This window comes from Callithrix jacchus, chromosome 22, assembly GCF_049354715.1.
Source record: "Callithrix jacchus isolate 240 chromosome 22, calJac240_pri, whole genome shotgun sequence".
Lineage (NCBI taxonomy): Eukaryota > Metazoa > Chordata > Mammalia > Primates > Cebidae > Callithrix > Callithrix jacchus.
Window position 1 is genome coordinate 41,049,444 of NC_133523.1, and position 24,768 is coordinate 41,074,211.

General features: G+C 49.4%; 1 protein-coding gene and 1 long non-coding RNA gene across 13 annotated transcripts in view; one reads left to right on the forward strand and one right to left on the reverse strand.

Moving 5' to 3' along the window:
• The window catches only part of ZC3H4 (zinc finger CCCH-type containing 4), a 46,176-nt gene that overhangs the window by 21,007 nt on the left and 401 nt on the right, over positions 1–24,768 (reverse strand). For 2 of the 10 annotated variants that reach the window (XM_078360222.1, XM_078360218.1), the window contains exons 1-6: positions 24,211–24,321; positions 22,721–22,908; positions 5,956–6,175; positions 5,536–5,646; positions 3,038–3,260; positions 443–594 (exon numbers count right to left, since the gene is read on the reverse strand). In XM_078360222.1, coding sequence (XP_078216348.1) covers positions 443–594; positions 3,038–3,260; positions 5,536–5,646; positions 5,956–6,175; positions 22,721–22,743 — 729 coding nt within the window. In that variant the 5' untranslated portion in view covers positions 22,744–22,908; positions 24,211–24,321. Of the gene's footprint in view, positions 1–442; positions 595–3,037; positions 3,261–5,535; positions 5,647–5,955; positions 6,176–11,575; positions 11,636–22,720; positions 22,909–22,975; positions 23,038–23,655; positions 24,000–24,210; positions 24,658–24,768 lie in introns of those variants that run through there. The other 8 variants (XM_078360221.1, XM_078360213.1, XM_078360223.1 and 5 more) reach the window with 6 other exon arrangements.
• LOC118150252 (uncharacterized) lies at positions 11,730–22,246 on the forward strand. Of its 3 annotated transcripts, none has more exons than XR_013531014.1 (4): positions 11,730–11,899; positions 18,128–18,217; positions 18,329–18,400; positions 22,118–22,246. It is a non-coding gene; the product is annotated as an uncharacterized LOC118150252 (long non-coding RNA). The 3 variants fall into 3 exon arrangements; XR_004738299.3 differs by lacking the exon at positions 22,118–22,246 and adding an exon at positions 18,882–19,304; XR_004738297.3 differs by lacking the exon at positions 22,118–22,246 and having other exon boundaries at positions 18,329–18,468.

The window sequence follows — 24,768 nt, forward strand, 5'->3', positions numbered from 1 at the left end:
TCGGCTTACTGTAACCTCCGCCTCCCAGGTGAAAGTGATTCTCCTGCCTCAGCCTCCCAAGTAGCTGGGATTACAGGCGTGTGCCACCACGCCTGGCTAATTTTTTGTGTTTTTAGTAGAGAAGGAGTTTTACTATGTTAGCCAGGATGGTCTCGATCTCCTGACCTTGTGATCCGCCAGCCTTGGCCTCCCAAAGTACTAGGATTACAGGCATGAGCTACCACACCTGGTCAATGTTTTTTGCTTTAAACCACATGAAGGTTTTATCTATTCCAAAATGATAAACATTTTAAACACATACATCTGCCCTCTGAGGCTTTCTTTCCTTCAGAAGGGCCATGTGTCTTCCTACCTTAGCCTCACAGCCTCTATCAGCACTACTCATGGCCCAGAGAACCCACCAGCCTCACCCTGACATCCCCAGGACCAGAGGAAAGCTTACGTCCATCTCTTCCTCGTAGAAATCCTCTTCGTCCTCTGGGTGGTCTCCTCCCACGCCTCTGCCCCTGCCTCGGCTGCCTCTGCCCATGCCACGGCCTCGTGATCCTCCACGGCTTCCTCGGCCCCTGTAGCCCCGGCCCCGGCCTCGGCTGCCTGCATGGAGATTCAGACAGTGAGCCTCCAGTGGGAGCAGATGCCACCAGCAAGAAAGAAGACAACCAACTTTTTGCTCCCGAAGTCAATCACTTCAGCCTCCTCCTCTTCCAAGAAGCCTTCCCAGATGCCCCTGGCAGGCTACTGGACCCCTGGTTCTCTCAACGGGGGCCCTTCAGCACGCTGGACACATAGCTGCTCCAGTCCTCACTCCCCTTCCTCACAGGGACTTGTCCACTTAGAGCTGCACTGTCCAATATGACAAACATCAGCCCACAGGCTAATAAGCACCTAATGTGGCAGGTCCAAACTACAAGATGCTAGCCTTGAAGTCTGACAAGACTGGCCCTGTAGTTTGGACTTGTAATTTAGACAAGAGTCCAAAACATACACGGGACTCCAAAGACTCAGTTTTTTTTTTTTTTTTTTAAATGGGGGGCCAGGTGTAGAGGCTCACGCCTGGAATCCCAGCACTTTGAGAGGCTGAGGTGGGCGGATCATCTGAGGTCAGGAGCTCGAGACCAGCCTGGCCAGCATGGTGAAACCCCATTTCTACTAAAAATACAAAAATTAGCAGGGCATGGTGGCATGCGCCTGTAATCCCAGCTACTCAGGAGGCTCAGGTGGGATAACTGCTTGAACCCGGAGGTAGAGGATAACTGCTTGAACCCAGAGGTAGAGGTTGCAGTGAGTTGAGATTGCACCACTCTAGCTTGGGCAATAGAGGGAGATCCTGTCTCACCAAAAAAAAAAACAAAAAGAGCAAGTGAGAAAGAATATAAAATATCTCATGTTAAATAAGACTTAAAATGTATTAGGCTGAAAATAGATTATCAATATTAGTTTAGTTGGTTTCACTTTTTCCCTCACTTAAAAAAAAAAAGAGTGGCCAAGTGCAGTGGCTCAATCCTATAATCTCAGCACCTTGGGAGGCACAGTTGGGCAGATCACTTGAGGACAGGAGTTCAAGACCAGCCTGGCCAACAGAGCAAAACCCCATCTTGACTAGAAATACAAAAAATTAGGCCAGGCACAGTGGCTCACACCTATAATCCCAGCACTTTGGGAAGCTGAGGCAGGCGGATTGCCTTAACTCAGGAGTTTAAGACCAGACTAGGCAACATAGTGAAAGCCCAACTCTACTAAAAATAAAAAAGCCAGGCGTGGTGGCACGGGGAGGCTAAGGCATGAGAATCACTTGAACCTGCGGTGTAGAGGTTACAGAGGGCCAACATGGTGCCACAGCACTCCATCCTGAGTGACATAATGAGACTATATCTCAAAAAAAAAGAAAAAATAATAAATAAGCGGGACGTGGTGGTACATGCCTGTAATCCCAGCTACTTGCAGGAGTGAGGCATGAGAACCGCTTGAACCTGTGAGGCAGAGAGTGGAGGTTGCAGTGAGCCTAAATCACGTCACTGCACTGCAAAATGGGTGAAAGAGCAAGACTCTGTCTCCCAATAAACAAAGAGTGACGGAGGCCTCATTGTATTGCCCAGGCTGGCCTCCAACTCCCGGGCTCAAGTGATTCTCCCACCTCTACCTCCCAAGTAGCTAGGACTATCCAGTGTCCTTTTCACTTTTTAAATGTGGCCACCAGAAAATGTAAACGACATGGTGGCTTACATTCTATTTCTACTGGACAGCACTGGTCTAGGATCTCCCCAAAGCACAAGGGCTGCCCCAGGAAGTTGTCCAAGAAAGACTGCTAGAAGAATGAATGAATGAGCAGGTATTCAAACAAGAATCTGGACCTCAGGCAGGGCTCACAAACCTGAGAACCCCTGCGCTGAAGATTCCAGAAGCCACTCTCAGGCTGGATGGTCTTTCTGGCAGGAGATGGTTCAACGGTTCTTGTTATTGTTGGCCAGGCTGGTCTTGAACACCTGACCTTAGGTGAACTGCCTGCCTCAGCCTCCCAAAGTGCTAGGATTACAGGCATGAGCCACTGCACCAGCTGAGACAGTTCTAAGAGGCCAGTCAGGGTTACTATGTCTCTGGTACTCAACCCTCCTTTACCTCCCAAAGGACGCAGGTTCAAGGTTCAGAGGTGTGGCAGTGGCAAGGACTGCGGTCACACCTTGTCAGGTGATGGGGCTGGGAGAATGTGGGAGCACTGCTGAGGGTGGGGCAGCCAGCTGTCAGTGACCCTGGCCCCAGTGAGAGAGAAACTGTACCCTCTTCCCAGCAGCTAACCAGGATGTGACCCTTCAGGCACGTTAGCCTTCTCCCTGCCTCACACCAGCCTGGTACCTCCCCAACCGCAGCTCGGTGGGTGATCTCTCCGGTCCTCTGTGCCATGCCTGTGTAGGTCCTGGCCCTTCTTCATATACTTATCCCAACTTGAAGTGACCAGACTTGAGGCTCTGTGAGGCCAGGTCGCCTGGGTCAGCCCCAGTGGCTCTGATTCCCCAAAAGAAACTGCCAGGGTGAGGCTCACCTCGGCCTCGGCTGCTGCCCTCCTTGGCACGCCGGTATTGGTTCAGCTCTTTAGTGAAGTCGTCGTAGTCCTCCTTGCCCATGTCCTCCTCCTCGTCACCCTCGTATTCCCCGTACTGCTCGTTCTCGTAGTCCTCATACATGCCATAGCCCTTGCTGTCCAACTTGGAGTACGCCTTCTTGGGCAGGGGCGTGGCGTGCGATGGGGGATACTGCTGATGGGACTATGTCCCAGAGACGGGAGAGGAGGTGAGCCGGATCCCACAGCTATAGGTGCAGACTACCAAGATCCCCACCATTCCCTAAACTGACATGTCTGTCTGGGTGGGGCTACTGTCCCTGGGTTGCAGTGCTGGTCCCCAGCCCCTCTGGGGACTGGTTTTTCATTCCAGGGAGTGGGGGAAGCAGTGGGCCCAAGTGTTTCTGTTCTTCATAAAGGGCCAGAGCTTGAAACAAAACAGAACCACAGACTCCGAGTCCCTGAGGAACGAGAGGGAGGAGAAGGGAGCATTTCCTAGGGATGCAGAGCAAGCACATGGAGAGGGGCCTGGGAAGCAGGTGGGGGCTGCTCAGTCACAATGTTGCTAGGGCCCTGGAATTCAGTTAATGGCCTGCTTGGCAGCCAGGCGAGACAGCCCTCTCAAATGATGCTTTCCAAAGTGTGGTAATGCCAAGTGGTACTAGAAGAAGTTAAAGACATTCATAAAAATGGAATCAACTAGGACATCCTTCAACAGGTGAACGGATAATAAACTGGTACATCCAGACAATGAGGTAAAGGTGAATATATAACAATAAAATGTGCACTGGGAAAAATCTAAAGAACTACACAACTCTAAGGAATAACAATGTATCTCCGGGCGCGATGGCTCCCGCCTGTAATCCCAGCACTTTGGGAGGCCGAGGTAGGCAGATCACTTGAGCCTAGGAGCCTGGCCAACATGGTGAAACCCTATCTCTATCAAAAATACAAAAATCAGCCTTGGTGTGGTGGCATACACACACGGTTCTAGCTACTTAGGAGGCTGAGGCAGGAGGATCACCTGAGCCCAGGGAGCTCAAGGCTACAGTGAGCTGAGATCACACTCCAGCCTGAAAAACAGAGTGAGATTCCATCTCAATAAATAAATAAACAATAAAGTCTATTAATTTTAAAAATCCATATTATAGAAAAATAGGACAATGCAAAATACAGCAAGATACAGACACACATACAAGTACTTTAACAGATCTTTAAAATGCCTCCAGCTCTAGTTCAAAAACAGCATGTGATGTTCCCTCCATTTCCTGCATCCTTCAGGTTTCAAGTCCAAAGCTACACCAGTAGATCAATCTCAACTACAGTATTGGACAATGAATCATCTGTTGTGATGAATGTTGTTGAGTCATGGGATACCTGGGACAGCTTTAAAGACCTACTAACTTTAACTAGGTGCATGGCTCACACCTGTTATCCCAGCAATTTGGGAGGCGAAGGCGGGCAGATCACAAGGTCAGGAGATCAAGACCATCCTGGCCAACATGGTGACACCCCGTCTCTACCAAAAATACAAAAAAATAGCCAGGCATGGCGGCACGTGTCTGTGGTCCCAGCTACTCGGGAGGCTGAGATGGAAGAATCGCTTGAACCCACGATATGGAGGTTGCAGTGAGCTGAGATTGTACCACTGCACTGCAGCCTGGGTAACAGAGCAGGATACCATCTCAATAAATAAGTAAATCATTTCTAATCCAAACCTGGAGACCCACGTGCCACAGTGTACTGGGTAAAGTAATATTAAGATGATTTTCTTTTCTTTTATGGGATTTTCTGGGGGAAGAAATGGTATACGAACTGAACAAACAGTTTAAATTACTGCTTAAAACGAGAGCGACAATGGGCGAGTATTAACCTCTGCCTATGGACCACGGGAGAACGTTTCATTCTCTCAACGATTTCCCACAAATGGTCATTTCTGAACACAAGCCAGGCATGACGTGGACCAGTCAGCATCTTTCTCTGAGACATAGAGCCTTGCCAAGGCCGCACAGAGGAGACCCAAGAGCATGATGGAGGTCAGCTAGGGCCTGGGTTCAAATCTCAGCTTCTCTACTTCAGAGCAGTGCAAGCTTGTTGAAATTTCCTTTTCCTTTTGAGACAACGTCTCACTCTGTCACTCAGGCTAGAGTGCTGTAGCCAATCACAGCTCACTACAACCTTGAACTTCTGGGCTCAAGGGATCTTCTCACCTCTGTCTCTTGAATAGCTGGGACTACAGGCACAGCTGGCTAATTGTTTTAAATTTTTTGTGGAAACAGGGGTCTCGCTTTGTTGCCCACGCTGCCTTGTTGAAACGAAGTCTCAGTTTTCTCACTAATAAAACAGGGATTAAACCAATACCTAATGGCCCAGGACTGAAATCCACATAAAATGCCCAGAACACTGCCAAGCGCTCAAGAAACACAAGCAGTTTGAGTCCTCCCAGCCCCAGAGCTCAGCAGAGCGCACCCGTCACTCACCGGCGCATACGGGGGGCTGTACTCTCTGTACTTGCGGTGCCCTTTCTCACTGGGGCTGAAATCCGAGTCATCTGAGAAGTCAGAGAAGTCATCGCTAGAAGAAGCGTGGCGCTGTAACGACAGGGGAAGTAGACTCAGCGACCCTGCTGCAGGCAGGCCACTCGGGCGTAGTCAGCCTCGGGACAAGCTATGCTGGCATGTGCCGCAGGGCTCTGGGCTTCACCCCAAACACCTCACCTGGGGCACTCAGTGGCAATGGAGCATAAGCTACCAACTCTTTTAAAAAAGGTCTTTATCCGGTTTGAGATAAGCAAAGGCATTAAGAGTGCCCTCTGGGGAGGACAGCAGAAGCTCAGCCCCTGGGGCTGTCAGCCAGGCCCCATGCCAGGCATTGGTGGCCCTGGTAAATCCCGGACCTACTTTGTGTTTGGACTTCCTCCTCTTCTTCGACCTTCTTTTCTCCTTCTCCCGCTCCTTCTTCCGTTTCCGCTTCAGTCTTCTGTGAGACTTCTCCTCGTCCGAATCACTGTGATGCTTCTCCCCCTTTTCTTTCCGGCTCCTCTCGGGCCCTCCGGAGGTATCCTGGGTCTCCTCTGCCCCATCATCTTCCAACTCGCCTTCCTCCAACTCTCCATCTTCCCTACAAAGCAATCCCAAAGCCACCATGAACACAGGGTCTGAGAGACCTCCCAGGGCTCTGGGCTGGCCAAGGCTGACAGGAACCGAGGGCCTGGCTGCTGTGAGCGAGGAGACCCTGGGAGGATGTGGGGGCCATGGCCTCTTGTTCCATCCCTTATCCTGCCCCAGAAAAACTATGCTTGCTCCAGTCTAACTTGGCTGGGGGAGGGGTAGGAGTTTAAGGGCATTACCACCAACATCGGGACACATCTACGCCAGATTTCCAAATAGGACTAGTGTTCTCAGAAGAAACCAACGAGGTGCTGCAGTCAGGGAAGTGGGAAAAGCCCCTCTTGGGGATTCACAACGCTTCATGCTGCAGAACTTCCAGGAAGCCCCACAGTCCAGAAACCCACACAGTTCTACTGGAAGCACCTGAAGCAATTCTGCACCTGGCTTGACTACATAAGTGCCTCTCCCAGGAAGCACAGACCCACATCCCCACCTCACCAGGCCCAGGATCCCCTGCTGGGCCCTGCACCCGTGAGCTAGGCGTCAGTGCCACCTGAGGCTGAGGGTGGTGGCTGTGCACTGTGCAGAGGGCTGTGGTCCTGAAACAGGTGCTACCTGGGCCCACCGGCAGGCAGGCAGGCCTGGGCTGCAGCCCGAGAACCCGTAAAGTACTTTATTACAAAAGCCCCATGAGAACCGCTGGAAACAGGCTCTGAGTCCCAGGTCACCAAGTCTGACCCACCCTTGTCAGTCCCACACCTCTGGGCTGGAGGCAGGCAGACACTGAGCAGCTGGAGGACGGGGATGGGTCCCAGGCGGGCCTCATAATGACACTGGTCTGGGTTTCTCTACCTCCTCTGACTTGCCTCCAGGTACCAGGAACCCCTTCTGGCTCCCCATCCTATATTCTTCCCACTCCCCCAGGTCACCCCAACCCCAAGGATTTTAAACATGACAGACCCTGCCCAGTGGACATCCTGCATATGTAAATATCTATGGGCTGAGGTAGGGGGAGGGGATGGGTTCAGGAGGGGGCAGATAGAAAAAGAATCCAGTTTTTGAGCCAAACCCACAGACACAGTGCTCACAAGTACAGGAGCTGGTAAAGGAAAAACACAATTTTTTTTGAAAAATTTTAAAAAGCTTCCCAAGTTCCCCATGAATGACCACAAAAAGGCTTGCATGAGAGCATCCAACTCCTTCCATCTCAATTAACTAGGACACAAAGAGAGGTGATGTGAGGAGAAAACGTCATGAGGCCAGGCCCCAAAAGGCTAGCCACAAAGGGAGCTGATCTGGGCGCAAAGGCCCGCAGCTGTCAGGCAGGAGCCAGTGCATTAGGGCGCATGCCTGCAGGTTCCGGTGCACACTTCAGGCAGACTCCTCCCGGGAGCCTCCACTGTCCTTTCACTCATGTCTCTCCCTTTGTCTGCCTCCAACCTCAAAACATCAAGGAACTCCTCAAGAGGGGCTTTTTCTGTGAACTCTCATTCCCAATTCAAAGGGGATAGATAGGTTCTATTTCAAACCCAAGTGGCCCAGCCCCACGGATGCCCCATGGATACCCCTCGGCAGAGGTCAAGGGCAGCTCTCGAAACAGAATGAGGGACACAAAACTTTCTGCTCCTTCAAAGGCAACAACACAGAGAGGTGACCTGACCCATGTGTGCCTCGTGTTGCTTCACAGACGAGCAAACTTGACATGGGGCAAAGACGCAGGCTGCAGTCCTGAGAAGGGAGGCACCTTCCACCCAGGGTGCGGCCCACAGAAACCAAGCGTGGGGCACAGCCCTCACTGGCTGCCTCACCCACACCGAAAGGGCCACCAGACTGGGGAAACTGGTTTTGTCCCAAGGGAGAAGCTGTTACTCAGTGACACGGCAAACTTCCCACCACCAGGGAGCCGTGCAGACACTGGGAGGTGACGCCCTGATGGGAACACTGGGAGCCGGCCAAGGCCAGACCTCAAGAGAAACGCAGGGAGAGACAGATAGACAGACTGAGCGGGAGAAGTCCCAGGACAGACTGGAGGTGTACAGGCTGGGGTTCCACGAAGTAAAGCTAAGAGCAACATCACTCTCAACACTTAAGCCTAGAAGGGATAAAGCTGAGAGGGACACGATCACCACCCAGGCCACTAATATTTTAAATGCCCAGTCTGTGCCAGGTTGTTTGACTACCTCCTTTTCTGCACTGTCCTGGTAGGAAAAAGATACAACTGACAAGAAACTTGGTCCATAAGACAGGTGCATGATCATCAGGGCTGGGTCAGCTAAGCCAGAGCAGATGGCAGCCTCAGCACACCCTCTCCCCTATGTCCAACGCAACAGCATGGCAGGCGACAGTCTTGCCCAGGATCAGCTAAAGACTCCTTCCTTGTCCCAATGCTACCTGCTGGCTTAGATGAAGGTACAGGCTACCCTACATCTAAACACCTGGGAGCAGAGGACAAAAGACCATCCAAGGAACTCTAGGAGCCTTAACCATCATCCAGAATGATTCTAGGAAGAACTCACTTTGTAGATGGGAGCTTAAAAGAAAATAAAAAATAAAGGACTCACCAAGGTAGAGAAGTATAGCATTCAAATCCACCCTACAAAGACCGGAGCCAAAGAGGGATTCTGCAAATTATCAATATTAACAGCTCCAGACATGTCTGGGCTGAAAGAGAATCAACCATACAACTTTTCACAAAACAGGCTGTGACTACCTGAAATTTTGTTTCTCTGGAGTTGAGAGGCAGAGAAATAGAGGATTTTTTGTTGTTAAATTGCTACTGGTTGATGAAGGGACACTGAGATGGCAACAATGAACAGATCGCTGCACTCTCAATGCCATCTGGCTATCTCATGCCCTCAAGCTCCCCCGAGCCCTAGACTAACCTCTGCTAATGGTCACCTCAGGGGGTGCCCCCTCACGACACTCAAGGTACCCTCCCAGCTAAATGTCCTTCGTGAATACGAGGTCTTAACTATATTCTTCGGACTCTGTTCAACAGAAATCAAAAAGAAAGGAAGGAAATCAAGTCAACTGGGAATCCTGTGGGCCACCAGTGCGACGGCACAAAGGCGGCCTCCACAAAACAGCAACCAGGTTTCAGCGCTGCCACTTAACACCGGCAAAATCCGTGTCAGAGTGGGATTAAATACCGAGGGAACGCGCTTAATAGACCGCGACATAATCCCCCAAGAAACGTTGGGGAAGCCCCACTGCGCTAATCTTTTCAATCTAGACCTGCCAAACTCTCTTGAGACAAGCAGGCAGGAGAAAAGCCTGCCACGGCGGCCTGTGCAGGGATGCTCTATTCCCAGAGCCTGGATTGGCAATGCCTGGCTTGGCTGCACTCGATCTGCTGCCAGGGCCCTCGGGGACAGGAAAGCAACCACCCTGAGAGACGACTTGGAGCTGGCCCCCAGGAGGAAATGGGAAAAGCCACGCCTCGCCTCCTGGACAAAGCTCCAGGGCGTTTCCTCCTGGACAAAGCTCCAGCTCCATTTTCAGAGCTGGCTGCTTCTCCCGCTGGGTCAAAGAACAGATCTGGACGCCCACTTTAAGGAAGAGGCCAACTCTACAGGGTCCACAAGCATGCTGGGTTCAGCACACACCACGGGCTTGGCAAAAACAAGATACTTCATGTCTAAGGTGGCGTAAGGGCTCATGCCTGTAATTCCAGCACTTCAGGAGGCCAAAGCAGGCAGACCACATGAGGTCAGGAGTTCGAGACCAAACTGGCCAACATGGCAAAACATTGTCTCTACAAGCAATACAAAAATTAGCTGGGCTCGATGGTGGGCACCTGTAATTCCAGCTAATCAGGAGGCTGAAGTACAAGAACTTGAATGTGGGAGGCGGAGAGTCCAGTGACCTGAGATTATGCTATTGCACTCCAGCCTGGGAGACAGAGTGAAACTGTGTTTTAAAAAAACAAAACAAAGAAAATATAATCCCAGCACTTTGGGAGGCCAAGGCAGACGAATCACCTGAGGTCAGGAGTTCGAGACTAGCCTTGCCAACATGGCAAAACTCCATCTCTACTAAAAATGCAAAAACTAGCCCAGCGAGGTGGAAGGTGCCTGTAATCCCAGCTACTTAAGAGGCTGAGGCAAGAGAATCTACTGAACCTCAGAGGCAGAGGTTGCAGTGAGCCGAGATCACACCACTGCTCTCTAGCCTGCCTGGGCAACAGAGTGACTCGGCCTCAAAAAAAAAACAAAACAAAAAAACAACAACAACAAAAAAACATATTTCATGTCCAAAGTAGACATCACATTTCAAAGTAGATATTTCCTATTGCCTCCCCCAGCAGCCTACAGATCTGGGCATTATGCTTCTTTCAGCAGACCAAGTAACACAACTAGCTCCACCTCTTCTCTGGAGTATGCTTGATCTGTAACCCAAGCCTTGCTTTTCTGATCTACTGAATGGGATAACAACAGGCACCTATCTCAAGGGCTGTGAAGATTAAGAGATAATAGGGATAAAGTCCTTGACACATGAGGGACAGGCACAAAGGAAGGAGCAGCTGTTGGTTGTAAGAACCAGTTAGCATGAGGGCACCTCTCCATGGAAAACCCTAACCAGCTGGAATGCTAGCTGGGAAGCGTGTTCTCTGTAAGAGCTACAGCCAGCTCTCCCTGACGGACACTGCTGACTGGGCCAACAAGTTCTTGTTTTACTTGGTGCCAACCACGCATGCAGCATGTTTTCCCAACCCGGTTTTGTCCTGCTGACAAAACTGATGAAAGCACCATCTCCCCCTCCTCAGCTCTAATCTAGGCAGTACCAGAAGCCACCAAGTGGCTATCAAGAGAAAAAGGCTTAGGGAGAGCTGAGCCCCTGGGGAAAAAACAAAGGCCTCTTACAGAAATGAAGCTTGGCAACATGGCAGCTCTCTAGACAAGAGGACTGGACGAAAGCTGAAAGGGGCCTGGGGTTTGTGGATCGACCTGGTTTACAAGGGGTTAAAAAAAAGCAAAGTACAAAAAAGATGGAAACTCCTGGGAACAGCGGCTGCTACCTTGAGATCATGAGAGCCCTCGATAAGAGGCGGCTAGGTTAATGTGAAGGTCAGGGTTATGATCATTAACTGCCCAGACTCTCAACAAATTGCCTGGGTAGGCTCTGAATGACCCATTAACTAGGGACAAAATTACGAAAATTACAAGGAGGCACCGCCTCTTCAAATGTTTAACAACCAGCCTAACTGCAGAAGTTCAGGATCCCCAAGTCCGATTCTGCAGGACGGTCGTTTACCAGAAGTGAAGGCGCAGGGCCTTTGCTTTAGAAATTCGGCTCAGTGCTCAAGCCTAAGAAAGGCCCCCAAGACCTTCCCTTGGTTAGGATGGAGTGAAGCAGCCTCGGGGGAAACCTCACTGAGGGATTTTCAGAGCCAGGAAATTCTTGAAATAACCTCTGGGTCTTGCACATGCTTTTCAGTGTCGTTACTGTCTAGGTTCATCAACCAGAAATCAAGAACTGTGCTCTGCATCTCCTTTTCCTCAGCATTCTCAGGTGTCATCATAGCATGCTCTGTGATGTCCTGCCATTTCCATGGTAACGCACCCACACCAAGGCCACCACCCAGGTGGGAGTCCAGCCATCAGCACCTGTACCCTGTTCCCACACCTCTCACTTCAGTGTGAGACAGTCTACCCACTGCTGGCATCCAGATACGAACACACCTACTGGCAGATGTGACCGTAGGAGAAATTGGAGCCATCTGAACCCAGACCGGGTATTTGAGATGTTGATTGTTAATTTTGTTAGGAATGAGTTTCATAGTAAGGTTTTTTGTTTTGTTTAGAGATGGAGTCTTTACTCTGTCACCAAGGCTGGAGTGCAGTGATGTGATTTTGGCTCACTGCAACCTCCACCTCCTGGGTTCAAGTGATTCTCATTCATCAGCCTCCCGAGTAGCTGGGACTACAGGCACCTGCTACCACACCCAGCTAAATTTTGTATTATTTGTAGAAACAAGATTTCACCATGTTGGTCAGGCTGGTCTCCAACTCCTGAGCTCAGGTGCTCCACCTACCTTGGCCTCCCAAAGTGCCGGGACTGCAGGCATGAGCCACCGCGCTCAGCCTATAGTGAGGTTTTAAAAAATCCTCAAGTTAGAGATTCATATTGAAGAATCTACAGGTGTAGGGCAGGCACAGTGCCTCATGCCTATAATCCCAGCATTTTGGGGGGCCAAGGCAGATGGATCACTAGAGCCCAGGAGTTTGAGACCAGCCTGTGCAACATGGGGAAGCCCCTTCTCTACAAAAAATACAATTAGCAAAAAAAAAAAAAAAAAAAAATACAATTAGCCTGGCAGCATTCGCCTGTAGTCCCAGCTACTCAGGCAGCTAAGGTGAGAGGACCGACTGTGCCAGGAGGTGGAGGCTGCAGTGAGCTATGATTGCTCCACTGCACTCCAGGCTCGACAACACAGTGACACCCTGTCAGACTGCATGAGCCCAGGAATTAGAGACCAGTCTGGGCAAAACAGTGAGACGTCATCTCTACAAATAATTTAGAGACAGGGTCTCTCTATGTTGCCCAGGCTGGTCTTGAACTCCTGGACCAAAGTGATCCTCCTGCCTTGGTCTCCCCAAATTCTGGGATTAGAGGCATGAGCCATTGCACCCAGCCTCTACAAATAATTTAAAAAAAAAATTTTTTGGGGCCGGGCGCGGTGGCTCATGCCTGTAATCCCAGCACTTTGGGAGGTTGAGGCAGGTGGATCACGAGGTCAAGAGATCGAGACCATCCTGGTCAACATGGTGAAACCCCACCTCTACTAAAAATACAAAAAATTAGCTGGGCATGGGGGCGCGTGCCTGTAATCCCAGCTACTCAGGAGGCTGAGGCAGGAGAATTGCCTGAACCCAGGAGGCAGAGGTTGCGGTGAGCCAAGATCGCGCCATTGCACTCCAGCCTGGGTAACAAGAGCAAAACTCCATCTCAAAAAAAAAAAAAAAAAAAAATTTCCATAATAAAAAGAAAGAAAGAAAAAAGTTCCAAGTCAGACAACTCAGCGACGTGAGAAGAGGCTGCAAGGTCCCCAAGCAGTTATTTAGTAATTTCCCAGCAGAGAGCTGGAATCCGGGCTTGGAGGCCTTTACATACTCCTCACCAAGGCCTACACTGGGGCTCAGAAACAGGAAGGAATTTGCATATGGGGTCACAGCAGGAAGAAGCAGAACTAGAAACTAGGTCCACTACTTTCCGATGCAATGACCAGCTCTTAACCTCTACCCTTATGACAACCACAAATTATGTCAGTCGGAAACATGAATTTGCTAAACAAGTCAACTGACAAAACAACACCCACCCTGAAACTTATAATCGAGTGGGGAAAAATAAGATATACATACACACATGAAATACTTCCCGAATCAGTATTCCAAGAAATGCCAGAATAAGGTACCAAGACTCTGGGCAAATTCCTTAAACACTCTGCACCCCAGTTTCCTTAACTGTGCAGCGAAGGCAACCATCATGGGAGAATCCCACGAGGCCATGTAACGCAAGCACTTAGTAGGAATCTCACACAGAATAAACGCTTAGGAGTAAAACCTACTCAAACGCAGAGACACAAGGCCAATATAGTCCTTCCAATATCAAATGAAAGGAATGGTAGCATTTCAAAAATCTGACCAAAGACGTCTGGATAGAGCATAAGAGGCTCATGGTAAGTCTGAAGGAATTCTGACCAAAAAAAAAAAAAAATAGGACTCATCCCAACACAAAGAGAAAGAAATACAAATCCCAGGAAGTGCAATTCCAAAGTCCCCTAACATGAAAGGAATGCCTTCACCCCCAAGTGTGCAGCGTCCACTCTGGGGTTTGTCCAAGCACGCAAACATCTTAGGCAGAACATTTCTGCAGAGCTTCAAACAGGCTGACCATGAAAAAACTCAGCTGGCTAGAGGAAGCTTGTGGAAACAAAGATGCCATTTTCTTTGCCTGAGTAGCTATTCTTCCACTCCTACCAGCTCTGGATATTTGCATTCTTGAGCAAAGGTATCTATCCCTCAGATCCAAGTTACTCCTGGCAGATGAACCTCTGGAATTTTCTTCTCAGCAATGAAGAGTTTTCTAACCAACTTCTGATGCCAACTAAGCTTCAGATGGCTTAAAGCTGCAAAGATCACGGTTTTCATCTAAGGAGGACAAATTTCTATTACTCCAGAGGAGAAAACTTAATCATTTAACGTATGAACTAAGACTTCTCCTTATTTACAATTTTTAATTTTCACTTCCTTGATACAAGGTCTTGCTCTGTCATGCAGGCTGGAAGTGTAGTAGTACGATCGTGGCTCACTGCAGCCTTGACGTCCTGGGCTCAAACAATCCTCCCAACTTAGCCTCCCAAGTAGATGGGACTACAAGCATGTGCCACCATGCCCAGCTAATTTCCGCATTTTTTTTTTTTTTTTGTAGAGATGGGGTTTCAGGCTGGGTGCAGTGGCTCATGCCTGTAATCTCCGCACTTTGGGAGAACAAGGCAGGCAGATCACTTGAGATTAGTAACTCAAGACCAGCCTGGCCAACATGGTAAAACCCCATCTCCACTAAAAATAGAAAAATTAGCCCAGTGTGATGGCATGCACCTGTGGTCCCAGCTACTCAGGAGGCTGAGGCAAGAGAACCGCTTGAACCCAGGAGGCGGAGGCTGCAGTGAGCCGAGACTGTGCCACTGTACTGCAGCCTGAGTGACACGGTGAGACTCCATCTTAAAAATATATATAAAAATAAGCCGGGTGCGGTGGCTCACGCCTATAATCCCAGCACTTTGGGAGGCTGAGGCAGGTGAATCATGAGGTCAAGAGATCGAGACCATCCTGGTCAACAAGGTGAAACCCCATCTCTACTAAAAATACAAAAAATTAGCTGGGCATGGTGATGCGTGCCTCTAGTCCCAGCTACTTGGGAAGCTGAGGCAGGAGAACTGCTTGAACCTGGGAGGCGGAGGTTGCAGTGAGCCGAGATTGTGCCACTGCACTCCAACCTGGCACCTGGTGACAGAGCAAGACTGTCTCAAAAAAAATAAACAGGGCCGGGCGCGGTGGCTCACGCCTGTAATCCCAGCACTTTGGGAGGCAGAGGTGGGTAGATCACGAGGTCAAGAGATCGAGACCATCCTTGCCATGATGAAACCCGTCTCTACTAAAAATACAAAAATTAGCCAGCTGTGGTGGCACACGCCTGTAGTCCCAGCTGCTCGGGAGGCTGAGGCAGAAGAATCGCTTGAACCCAGGAGGCAGGGGTTGCAGTGAGCCAAGATTGCACCACTGTACTCCAGCATGACGACAGAGCATGACTCCGTCTCAAAACAAAAAACAAAAAAAAATAAACATCCCACATGGTGGGAGCTGCCTTTCCCCTCCTGGATTTCCCCTCTGGAATCCTCTTCCACACTCTTCGTGGAAGTCTTTCTCTTCTCCTTTTCTTCTCTTTTCTCTACTGAAATAAAATCATCTTTCTGGCTGGGCACGATGGCTCACGCCTATAATCCCAGCACTTTGGGAGGCCGAGGTGGGTGGATCACAAGGTCAAGAGATCGAGACCATCCTGGTCAACATGATGAAACCCCGTCTCTACTAAAGATACAAAAATTAGCTGGGCATGGTGGCGTGCGCCTCTAGTCCCAGCTACTCGGGAGGCTAAGGCAGGAGAATTGCCTGAACCCAGGAGGCGGAGGTTGCGGTGAGCCGAGATGGCGCCATTGCACTCCAGCCTGGGTAACAAGAGTGAAAATCCGTCTCAAAAAAAATAAATAAATAAAATAAAATCATCTTTCTGCAACAACAACAACAAAATAATAATAATAATAATAAAAATAAACAAATAAGAGATCTGGGCCTAAGATTCTTGAGATTTGTTCATGTACCACCTAAAGAATTTATTGGCCAGGTGCAGTGGCTCACACCTGTAATCCCAGCACTTTAGAAGGCCAAAGCAGATGGATCACCTGAGGTCAGTTCAAGACCAGCCTGGCCAATATGGGGAAACCCCATCTCTACTAAAAATACAAAAATTAGCTGGGCATGGTGACATGTACCTATAAAATCCCAACTACTCGGGAGGCTGAGGCAGAAGAATCACTGGAACCCAGGAGGTGGAGGTTGCAGTGAGCGGAGATTGTGCCATTGCACTCCGGCCTGGCAACAGAATAAGACTGTCTCAAAAAAATAATAGTAATATTTTATGAAGAACTGCAATTATCTGTATACAACCTGTTTGTTAATTTCTAGTCACCTGTGAGTTCCTTAGGGGCAGACAAGAATTAGGTTTACAGTAACCCAAAGTTTCCAAGGGCCCAGAACAGGACCAGGAACAGAATGGGTGCATGCTCAGTGCATATTCTACATGCAGTATCAATCTCAGCTCTCTTACCTTTTGCTCAATTTCATCAACAGAAACAATAGCAAATTTCCAAGACACCTTTTTCAGCAACCTTTATCACTTAAAACTTTGACACAAACTCATTCAAGTGTTTATCAAGGGATTCCAAGTAAGCCTGAAAGTGATGGATGCACAGAATGAGCAGAAGAGACAGGCCCTGCCTCGGATGCAGCCTGCCTGTGTGGCCCACAGGCTTCGGTTACCGTGACTGCTCTCATTCCCTGTGGAGTGGCAGGGCCTGCCTGGAATCCCAAGGAAACCTAAGCCCTAGTGTCTGTTAGGAAAATGAGGAGGGCAATAATCCAAGCCACCTGCAATAGACTTTTAGCCAAGTGACACTAGTGTCTGGGCCCAGCTCCCTCGGTGAGGCCATAGCAGGGATGTGATGGCCGTGATCCACTTCCACACCGGCCTCACGAAGTCTCCAGTTACTTCTAATGAATGAAAATCCCTTGCATTTAAGGGTTCAACAGCCTAGGCTTGGGCCTCTACATTTACTGGAAGGAGTAGAATGCAGGGAGGATGCAGCCACAGTGGACTGAGGAGGGGGTCTCGAGGGCCAACTTTAAATAGAATACCTATATTCCCTCCTCATTCCCTCCTATCACAAAAATAATAACAATGCAGGCAGGCAGACAGTGCATATCATAGCGCGCGGTGGCAACTTTCTACTCAACCCTGCTGCTATAGCGCAGAAGCAGCCACCGATGGTCTAAATGAATGAATATGGCTATGTGCCAAGAAACTTTACCTACTGGCCAGGCCCAGAGGCTCACGCCTATAATCCCAGCACTCTGGGAGGCCGAGGAGGGCGGATCAATTGAGGTCAGGACTTTAAGACTTGCCTGCCAACATGGTAAAACCTCATCTCTACTAAGAATACAAAAATTAGCCAAGCATGGTGGCGCAAGCCTGTAATTCTGGCTACTCGGGAGCTTGAGGCAGGAGAATCGCTTGAACCAGGAGGCGGAGGTTGCAGTGACCTGAGATCCCACCACTGCATTCCAGCCTGGGTGACAGAGCAAGACTCTAGTCTTAAAACAAAACAAACAAAAACTTTACCTACAAAAACAAGATGGGTGGGCTGGCTTTGGCCTGAGAATCATAGTTTGCCAACCCCTAGCCTGAATGCAACAGCTTTCATAATTTTTTTATTTTTGAGACGGAGTTTCGCTCTTGTTACCCAGGCTAGAGTGCAATGGCGCGATCTCGGCTCACCGCAACCTCCGCCTCCTGGGTTCAAGCAATTCTCCTGCCTCAGCCTCCTGAGTAGCTGGGACTACAGGCACGCGCCACCATGCCCAGCTAATTTTTTGCATTTTTAGTAGAGGCAGGGTTTCACCATGTTGACCAGGATGGTCTCGATCTCTTGACCTCGTGATCCACCCACCTCGGCCTCCCAAAGTGCTGGGATTACAGGCGTGAGCCACCACGCCCAGCCCATACTTTTTGACATTGACCCACATCTGCTTCTTTGCATTTCTCCCAAACAAAACTTTCCAGAAGCCACATTTAAATGCATTCTGCTTTTTCTCTCCTCTTCCATTACCTTGGTTTTCCAATGCAGGAGAAAAAAAATCAATGGGACTTCACATCCCACAAGCGGCTATGCCCTGCAGTCTCAACAATACCACACCAGATCCAGCACGGCATAATGGTATGTACAGAGATGAGGTCTGGGTACAAGCTGCTCAGGGGGTTCTAACTCTGCCTGCAGCACACACTTGCTTTGTGACCTGGGACAAGTGACTTTGCTTCTCTGTTTCAGTTTCTCCTCGAAGGGTAGAGGTAAAGGTTAAATGAGCTAACACATGAGAAGCACTCAGAAGGGCCCTGGCAGGTAAGCACTGACCTTCAGGTCAACTGTGCACAAATGGCACTGTCACCCATTTGGAAGATGAAGACACTGACTTAGGAGATGAACTCAAGACTCACATCCAGTTTGTCTGACTCCCTGGGAGACAGAGCAAAACCCTGTCTCAACAGAAGAAAAAAAGCAAAAAAGCTTTTGGCTCTCGAGTTCACCCTGTCCTTTCTGGGACCACTGATAGGCGTGACCGGGAACCTGAAGGGCCTGCCTGTGATCTAGTCACTGAGCCTAACCCTCGAATTAATTTTTAGGGCATGTGCTTTTTAAGTGGGTATTAGTGAGCTGCAGTGGCAGCAGCAACCCTTTACCATGGCCAGAGACTGTAGAAGGTAGGTCAGACACCCAAAAAGGGAAGGCCTGGTAAAGGCAGTAACAACCCTTGCCCAAGTCTAAATAAAGTCTTCAGGAGAGAAGCGTTCTTTAAACACTCAGAAAACTTTTCTGCTCTAAGAAAAGCCCGGGAGGAGCTTACTGAATGAACAAAACCTTAACGGACTTGGCCAGATCCCAAAGGAGTGAAGAATCCTAGAGCTGGATGAAACCTTGCTCATTCCTCTCCGGAGAGAGTAAAGCACTGTTCCGGTCAAACTGCCTAGTTCGCAGTGGTGTGAGACTCCAGATCCCCGGCTTCCCAGCTCTCAGAAGCCCTACCAAGACTGCAGCACTGACTCAGGTTCTAATTGCAAAAGATCAACGCAGGAGGTACAGTCAGCATAAGCTCCAGACAGTATGACCATTTGAGCATCTATAAAAAGACACTGAGCAAGTGGGAAATGTCTTAAGATGGCTTCCACTTGCTGTCAACCCCAGGGCTCCCTGCCATTAAATAAGCTGACCAGAACCCTAAGAGGTAAAAAATAAATGCACTTCCTTCAAAAATAGGTTATTCTTACTTCTCTTTACACACCGACTGTAAAAGTTCTGTTTCAAATTTTTCTCTAGTAGGGAAAGCAGGAAGGCTCACTGAATGCTGGCATTGTGTGGGTGTCCCCAAATGCACCCATTTGACCACAAGGACCCTGAGAAGTGGGCATTTTATACTTGAGGCCTATTGCACACAGCTGGGAGGAGCCAGGCCTGAACAGTTTTATCTGGCTCCAAAGTCCACAGTCTTCCTCCACATCCTGTTGCCACCTCCGACATTCAAAAAGATGTCACCACTTGCCTGACAAACAGGGCCGAGTCACCTACTCACACAGATGCAAAATGGCAAAAAAAAAAAAAAAAAAAAAAAATACAAGAGAAAGATCCTTCATGCAGACCAGTCTGGCCAGAGCAGCAAACTATGCCCCGAGCAAATAATCCTAAATTCCATTAAGAAAAAAAGTAACAGGACACAACTAAACCTAGCACCAACCAATGGCCGTATCTTCATTTTTGTCAACAACTACTAAGAGTCACCCCACGGGGTGATGTGCCAGAAATCGATTTAAAAACTGCCCATCTCACCTCATTACATCACCAGCAAAATCGCACACAACGTCTTCAAGACTATCTGCATTAACCACTAAAAGCAAACGCCTTCCGCAGCAAAGACTAGGCCAAGACATGGGGAGAGTCAAACCCATGACGTTTGGCTCCCCCTGAACAATCTCATTTTTACCTTAACTTATCCCCATGAACTTGACATGCCACCCAGACAAACTGGCAGCTTTTCCATCCTATTAGGTTTTAATTATGAAACTGGCTTCAAACCATGTATTCGGACAGGATCCCCGCCACCAGTGAGGCTTCGCCTACAGTCCCTGATCTGCTGAATCGATACCAATTGCCAGAAATCTCAGGAGTCATCCTTCTCTTCTTAGCTGTGCTGCCAAGGTACAGGTTAAGCGCCCTGCTCAATTCAGCTACTTTGCTTGCTATTCGAATGCTCTGTCCCTCAACCTCTCGCGGATCGGAGAAACAGTTGCTCTGGCCTAGAAGCACTATTTTTTTTTTTGTGGTGGTGGTGGTGGGGGGTGCCCAAAATTAGGTTCTCTAGAATCTGGTTTGACTTGATAGTATCCATGGAGACTTGGAAATAGTTTCATTAGCAATTTTCACCATAGAGATATTTACTGTAACTGGATCTGACCTCTTCTGGAGAGGTTTCTAGAGGCCGGATAGCCGTAAAAACAAAACCAAAGGAAGTGAACGACCCTCAGACAGCCATTTCTTTCCCATCAGGGAAGAAGTAAAAGATCTAAGAGCAAGAAGCAGAGGTGGAAGCACTGCTAAATAAATTACTAACCAGGCCCAAAATGAAATTGCTCTACATTCAACTGTATGGAAACGCAAGAGTCAAAACCGTTCATCTTTAACTCGCCAGGCAGTGAACAGTCAGGTCCACAGGTACAAAACAGTATTCCCTTGGGATCGGCCTTCCCGGCTTCGGAAAACCACAACAGTGGCTTACTAAAATAGCTAGCTCTACTTAGAGAAAACTCTGGCTTATAAAGAAATCAAAACTTTAAACCTTCAGAGCAGAGCAAAACTGTACCTGGGCGAAGAGGACAGGCTGTGAATTACTCCTTTTGGGGAATCGCATTTTTTTTCTTTTGAAGAGCAAAATTGAGGGGAATTAAAAAAATAAAGGGGTTTTATGACCAGAACATCCGTATTTCCATGGTCACAATGGACTGTTTCTACTAGGAGACTTTGAATTGCTTTCAAATTAAATCTCTCACGCAGAGAAAATAAAAATGAAAAAGGTCACGTGTATATAGTAAAATTCCTTAAATCAGGGATTCTGAGTGACACCCTTTTCTCTCTTTTTTGCAACATCCATTAATTTGATTTTTAACTAATACTGGTACATCAGTTTGGGGGGGTGAAAAAGGCAGTACTGTGACATTTCAAAAACAAAGATTCCAAAATACAGTTTTTGACTTAATTACTGGGACCTCTGGGTCTTAATGGAAGAGAGTCCTTTGAGAACAGAAAACAATAAACCCTTGTGTTGATATGCCAGTGAGCTTTTTAAATGTTTGGGGAAATAGTTTCAAATTCATTGAATGATGGCTAAAAATTTCACTTACAAAAGAAACCTCATTTCCTTAACGTTTTTTAAAACGTCAGTTTAAATAAACAACTTAGTAGCCTTTGGAACTGGGTCCTCAGTCATCTAGTCTCTGTTCTCAGCTCCTGGAGAAGGAATTTTACAAAGGATGGGAAACTTCAAATAAGTGCAGTTCTTTTTGGGCTGACCCAGTGCCCCGGATCTAGTGTTTGTTCGGTTGGTGCTTCAGACATTTTTTTGCGGGATACCATAGAGTTTGGAGATTTCTTCCTCCCATAACTGATTTTACATCCTCACTAGGATAACCACACCACAGCAGTTGTGAACAGACTAAGAGGAAGAAACCAAGTGGCCTACTGAATTGCAGTTTCCTCTCTACACGTGTGGGACCTTTTTTCCTTGTAAGAAGGGAAAAAAGGAAACGGGTCTGTTGGAGAGGACCAGGGTTCTCTCTCAAAGTATGCCAGGGATCAAAAGTGGGAAAGAGGGAAAATGCAACTTCAACGTGTTTTGTCTTTTAACGGAACTGATGCTTGTAAAACACATCGGAAGTACGGTGTTTGGTTCTGCAAGTCATTTCTGTTGGTTTTTTTTCCTTGTTAACGTGTAGGACGGGGGACTGGGGGCTGGAGGAGGTGTTCCCTCCAACATGACTGGGCGTGTAACACGTTTGCATCAACTTTTCACAGACATGTGCTTTCGAACAAAGGAGCAGTGGAGACAGGCAGAGATGGGGGCTTGACAGAGTTCACAGATTTTGTGCTTCAACAGTACTTTACAAATGACTTGCTCAATTTTAAGGTCCATCACCACAAGAGACATTGGAGTAAAACGAGAAAATTGGAGCTACTTGAACCAATCTTTTTGGGGGGGGAGGGAGAACCATTAACTTGAATACATGTATCATAAATCAAATTCAGTAAGCTTGTCTCCTATAAATGGACTTGAAGTATCCACTTTCTTCAAAGATGAAGGCTGGAGACAAAGCAATGGATTGAAATGGAAAGAGGGACGCCAGAGCCTGAAAACACAGGCCTTTTACATCGGTTTTTGTCATGTTACAGTAGCACACTTTTTTTTTTTTTTTGAGAAAACTGTGTACATCAAATTTAAAAAATTAAACACTGAAAGGATGTGCAAGTATAAAAGGGCTCAACAGGGTTAGAATCCTGATTCCAACACATCAATTCACTCTCAAGCATCACTTTGGTCTAAAGGCGAGGAAGAAGGCAGGCAGGAAAGGGAGAAAAAGAGGGAGATCATTGAATTACTCAATAAAAGAGGCTACTTACCATCCCAACCCATTGTAAGACATACACTTCTGACATAAGAGAACTCCTTAGAGGTCGAATAAAGCGTGTAAGCACCTTTGAGTAATGCACCTGCCCCCGGAGAGGGGGCCGGAAGCCCGACGTGGGCTTAGCGAACAGACCTTTGCTAATCTGTTTATTTCCTTGAACTGGAGTCGGGCTGCGATGGGCTGCGATTCCCAGGACGATACATTTAATTAGAACAAAACAGAAAAAAAAAATGTTGTAAAAGCTCACCAAACTGCTGCACTTGTGTCTCTGAATGTGGGTGGCATTTCTTTTAAAAGGCAAAGTATGGTCTGTGAAGGAGAAAGGGGAAAGGGGAGGGAGGAGTGGGGAGAAGGGGCAGTGGAGTCTGGCAGGGGGAGCCCTGGCTGAAACCCCCGACTAAGGGAGGTTCCTGAGGGGCTCCCCAGGCAGGGCTGCGACGGGGTAGCCATCTGTCCAGCACGTTCTCTTCCCCTCTCCACCCCCACTCCTTCCAAGACTGTCTTGCCTGCCGACCGAAACCCACCGTCCGTGTCCAAACCTACTCTCCAGCCGCCTCTTCTGCCCCACCAGGAAACAGTGGGCGAACCCTGCACCCCAACTCCTTCTGCTCGAGCAGGGGAAGGAAACAGGGCCCCAACCTCGCCCTGAAACGCGCCGAGCTGTCCCCATTATCACCCGCCAGCCAGAGAAGGGCGGGAGGGGGGCCTCGTTTCGCACTTAGGGAAGGGGGCGCTTCCTTTCACCCCCTGCCAAAGCACAAGGAAATCGCCTTTTCTCTTCCGGAAGAGATGGTGCCCCATTTTACCCCGAAAGAGGGGGGAACCACAGGAGAAAGCGCGGGACCAACTTCCTCTCCCCTACAAGGCAGGGAAACCAAACCTTCCCCCCTCCACAAAAAAGGCTAAGAGCCCTCTCACGTCACCTACCTACGAAAATCGAGAGGACCCCTGCCCTTTAGCAAAAACATGGGGAAGAGTCTTCTCTCAAAAAATAAGCAGGGGTTTTCATCAGAAGGGCTGGAGAGGCATCTCTCCCCCTCCCCAATTCTGCATTCTAGGGAATAGCTAGAAAACACCTCCCGCCAAAAATTAAGTGCCATACCCACCCAAAGGACCCTCCATTAGAAGGATGAAGAAAGGACCTGAACCCCCACTTTCTGCCTCCTAAAAAAGCTAGGGTACCTATCATCCAAGTAGGGCAGGGTGTGCCCCCCCAGGAGAAAGGATACTGCCGGGGGCTGGGAGACCCCCAACCCCAAACCCCTAAGAGCGGGGCTGTTGCTGGAGATCCCCCTAAAAAGGGTCCGGAGCCCCTCCCCCATCCCCTTCCCCGAAGTCAGGCGACGGGCAGGCGGGCCCGTGGCTGCCAGCTCCGGGCGCAGGGGCAGCCAGGACCCCCGTGGGCCTCCGCAGCACCCCCCCTGGCGCCCCCTCCCCAGGGCGGGCGGGCGGGCGCGGGGGGTCCGAGGGGCGCCTCCTCACCTTCCCCTCAGCATGGCGCCCAAAAAAGACAGAGCGAGAGCGAGGGAGAGCGGGCGAGCGCCGCGAGGGGGGGGAAACGCATGAGGCCGGGAGAGAAAGCAAGCGAGAAAGAGCGAGCGAGCTAGCGATCGAGAGACACCCACCGACCCCGCCCTTCCTCCTCCTCCTCCTCCTCCTCCGCGGCCCGGCCCAACATGGCGGTCGCCCCCCTTCCTCCTCCTCCTTTTCCTCCCCCCGGGGACGCCAGCCCCGGCCCGGCCGGGGGCCTGACCTGTCGTCAGGGAGCGGGAGGCGGTGGTGGAGGAGGTGCGGGGTGGCCGGGCGGGCGTCGGGGGAACACGGAGGAGGCGAAGGCGTTGATGGCGGCGGCGGCGATGGCGGCGGCGGCGACTCTGATGGCGGCGGCGGGGGGGTCCCGGGCGCGGCCTCCATAGTTCCTTTGGGGGGGAGGGGATGTTAATGCACGAAAAAGGACTGCTTGGGCGTGGCGGGAGGGGCACACTTCTGCTCGGAGGGCTCCTGATGGGAATGGGGTATATATTTTTTCGGTTTCGGAAT